General features: G+C 39.9%; 1 protein-coding gene across 1 annotated transcript; it reads left to right on the top strand.

Moving 5' to 3' along the window:
* The first annotated feature begins 1,533 nt into the window (after window positions 1–1,533).
* Window positions 1,534–2,060, top strand: RAB20 (RAB20, member RAS oncogene family). The gene has a single exon (XM_010081648.1). The coding sequence runs from the start codon at window positions 1,561–1,563 to the stop codon at window positions 2,050–2,052; it is 492 nt and encodes a 163-aa protein (XP_010079950.1). The 5' UTR covers window positions 1,534–1,560; the 3' UTR covers window positions 2,053–2,060.
* Window positions 2,061–3,767: the final 1,707 nt, after the last annotated feature.

The following is a 3,767-nucleotide window of genomic DNA, read 5'->3' as shown; positions in this document are numbered from 1 at the left end:
TAGAATTTGTCAAAGGACTTAACCACAGTGACTCAAAGATCTATTTTAAATTCTATTCCCAACTGGAGACAGGCTCTAAGTTACTTCCACAGCGTGCATGCTCATGCAATTCCTAATATACACTCATGAGTATTTTTCAGCATGAATTTCTTTTGCCTTTCCTATTCCACAGTCCACAATCCACAAGGATTTCATGATGCTGTAACTCATGGTGGTCAGTAGCTTTGTGCAGAAAATTAATGGAATCAGAAAACTTCCAGATTTTCTATAAATGGAGGCTCTGTGCAAAGAGACTATGAAAAGAGTTGATAAATGATGATGATTCTTAAATATTCAGAAGAGCATAGTTGGCTCTTATTTTCCTTTTTTTTTTTTTTTTTTTTCTTTTCTTTATTCATTCACACTTCTGTAGTGACCTAAGGCTAACTCTGACTGGTTGAAATTAGTGTGTTTTATGTTTTTCTCAGTTGAGTTTGGGGAGTCAAGTGAATGAGCTACAGCAAATTCTACACATAACAGATATTTGGGGAAAGTTGCAGTTCTTGACAGGAAAGGAAAACACAGTCTGTCTTCTGCCTAATTTCTCTTAGTCCTTTTGCAACTACTGAAGAACATTGTTTGCTTCCCAGAATTTAAAGAAGAGTCAATTTTATCTGCCAAGAAATGAATTTGAAGGAGACTATCAAGGCTCAGCTGGAAGTGCTGTGGTAGATACTCACTGAATGATGAGGAGGAAGAAATGTTTTGTTATTAACTGTTGGTTATTGAGTGATGGCCAGAGCAACTTAAAAGATAAACTACTGTTAAAATGCAGTCAGGCTTCTCTATATTGTATGTGTCTAATACTCTAAAAAAAGGTGTAAATACTTGTGGTGGGACAGATACCTATCAATGCAGGTGATATACGGCAACTTTAAGGACAAGTGTCTTCCTGTAAAACCAATGCACCTGAGAACTGTGGGCACGTAGGGTAGGACTGATTTGCTTACACAATCCTTCAAAACCTAGGAAGAAGTGGATTGCTGACTCTGATCCAGATTTCTGAACTGGATGTACTTGAAATGGTGTCCTGAATTTATAGGAGTAATAAATTCTAGCAGAAATTGAAACAGTAGAACTTGCTTTTTGTTTATAAACAGTTAAATGGGTGGAATGGGCCATCTGTGGATGCAAGCAGGGGAGTTGTTAATGTGACATAAATAAACTAGTATGCATTTTAATAAAAAAAACCTCAAACTTTTTTACGCTTTCTGCAATTGTGAATGGTGTGTCACACTTGCTTGATCACTTGTCTGTGCAGATTCCCTGATCTGAAACCGAGCAAGCTGCAAGCTGAGCTGTTCCATGGCACCGTTGCAATTTTAGGGAAAAGCAAAAGGAAAAATCTGAAAGTGCTACAAATAACATGTTTTTACCCTCACTGCTCCATCCAAAGTTGTGAAATTGGCTTAGAATTCCTTAAACTCATTTATTTAGTTAATAATATAGCTTCCAGCACACTAACTTTTTGTTGTGTTTAAACCTTTGCCAGGACGGGAGCAGTTCCATGGCCTCGGGTCTATGTACTGCAGAGGAGCAGCTGCTGTGATCCTCACGTATGATGTGAACAGCCTCCAAAGCCTGACAGAGCTGGAAGAAAGATTCTTGGCACTGACAGACAGTGCGAGCGCTGACTGTGTTTTTGCTATTGTTGGAAATAAAGTTGACCTCACCGATGACTGTGCTTTACCACCGGATGAAAATAGACCTGAGAAGTCTGTTGCCAGCTGTGGCTCGAAGGTGCGAAAACAAGTCCGGGCAGAGGATGCAATCGCGCTTTATAAAAAGATACTGAAATACAAAATGCTAGATGAGAAGGATGTTCCAGCAGCTGAGAAAATGTGCTTTGAGACCAGCGCAAAAACAGGATACAAGGTGGACTACCTCTTTGAAACTGTGTTTGAGATGGTGGTCCCAATAATTGCACGGCAGAAAGCTGAGGGGCCGTCGCAAACCGTAGACATTACTGACTACAAGCCAGCAAAAAGGACAAAATCTGGTTGTTGTGCCTGAACCGTTTACATGGCATAAGGAAAGGGGAGGGATTGTTTGCCCCAGCAAACTGAGGAGTAACAAGTGCTTGCAGTTCACTAGAAATGAAAAAAAGAGTAAATCAATGAAATAGTGTACGTGAAAAAAACAAATCTTCTGTTCATTAAAGGTTTCTGTGATCTATGTATGAAAATGGGAATGTGAGTGAAATCATGGAGGAAGACTTGCCAGTTCCTGAGGGCTCTGAAGACAAATGGTTTGTTAGTACAATTGGTAGTGACAATTGTTTGAACAGTTTTGAAGGAGTCTGACTTTTAATGCCTTGCCATTTCATGTTGCATGTAAATGATCTGTTTGTGTACTCTCAACAGCTTTCATGTGGTTATCGTCTTTCCCCTTGTGATTCTAACTTTGGAAGATTAAACACATGGTACTTTTTTATTCTTAAAAAAACTCCAGAAAATCCAGGTATAATTTATATTTGTAGCTAATAAATCAATTACAATCTTTTTATGTCAGATACGACAATGTAAGATTCAGAAGCTGTACTATTAAAATCACTGTGGATATGTGCTGTTCATTTGGAGACTTTATTAATGTGAATCCCCATTCTGTAGTGGGCTTTCATGTACTAACAGGCAGCATCACAGCTCTTGCTGCTCTGATTCCAAGTTGCAGGAGGAAGTTTTTTTCCTTCATTTTTCTGTTGTAATTTTTTTTTTTTTTATGTGGATAGCAAAGTTTTTGGGGGGAGGAAGCTGTTTTCTGTTTTGTCAACATTTTGTAGAGACATCTTTATGGTGCCTAGAGGATACCATGGTGCTGGATACCTGTGTTCTCCCTTCCAACTCCTCCTTAGTTGAGCCCAGGCAAAGCTGTACCTTTGATTTTTAGCAACTATGCACGACGTTACCATCTACCTGGAGGGAAGTAAGGACTGGCATTTTCTGATGTGAAAGTGGCTAATGCAGGAGGAAAGGAAGAGAAACTGCCTTTTGTGGAGTAGACAAATGCATGATGGAGCACTCACGAGGTGTGTGGTCTCTCTGGACTGCAGTGAGAAGGGGGGGGGCTGATACTCAACACTGCTCCCAGAGCTTCCCAGCCCTCTTGGCTACAAAGAACACTTGCAGTCACCCAGGAGCTCGCACTGAGGGTCAGTAACCAGAGTGAAAAACTGCTAGTTTAAAAAATACCTGCCCCTGTCTCAGGGGAAAACAAAACAAAACAAACTCCCAACAACCAAAAATGCAGCTCATGTGTTTCCAGTTCTGCAAGTTGTTGTGTGGGAACATTTTCATCTTCCTATAGATACTTCTGGCATCATTTTCTAATAGTAGAGGGTGGGTTGTTTTTATGCTTTGTTGTTGCCTTACTTTGTCACACGCAAATCATAGTTGTTCGGTACATAGGGAGACAATTCCTAAATTAATAATGAATTAAACTATCTTTTGAACTTTTTTTTCCAAAAGTATGTCCTCTTGAGCAACTTGCTGCCGAGTAGCAGCTTCATTTTCTATTTTCAAGTTTATGCAAAGTACATGCATAGGGGAGGAGTGGCTTGAGAGAAAAACCTCTGTACATTTAAGGGTTGTCATCTTCTGGATTTGCCAGCGGTTTGCAGTTTAACACCTGCCAGTCTGTCAGACTTAACTGCACCCGCTCTGTGGTATTAAAACTTTCTACAATTAAAAACCTCCCAGCTATCAACAGAACTTCAAGGCCAGTGTAGAGTC

This window comes from Pterocles gutturalis, unplaced genomic scaffold (assembly GCF_000699245.1).
Source record: "Pterocles gutturalis isolate BGI_N339 unplaced genomic scaffold, ASM69924v1 scaffold36234, whole genome shotgun sequence".
NCBI classification, from domain to species: Eukaryota; Metazoa; Chordata; class Aves; order Pterocliformes; family Pteroclidae; genus Pterocles; species Pterocles gutturalis.
Note: the sequence above shows the minus strand (reverse complement) of the source record. Positions and strands in the feature narration are given on the sequence as shown.

Coding starts and splice junctions, on each gene's coding strand:
- RAB20 (XM_010081648.1), top strand. CDS start 1,561: ATGTACTGCAGAGGAGCAGCTGCTGTGATCCTCACGTATGATGTGAAC.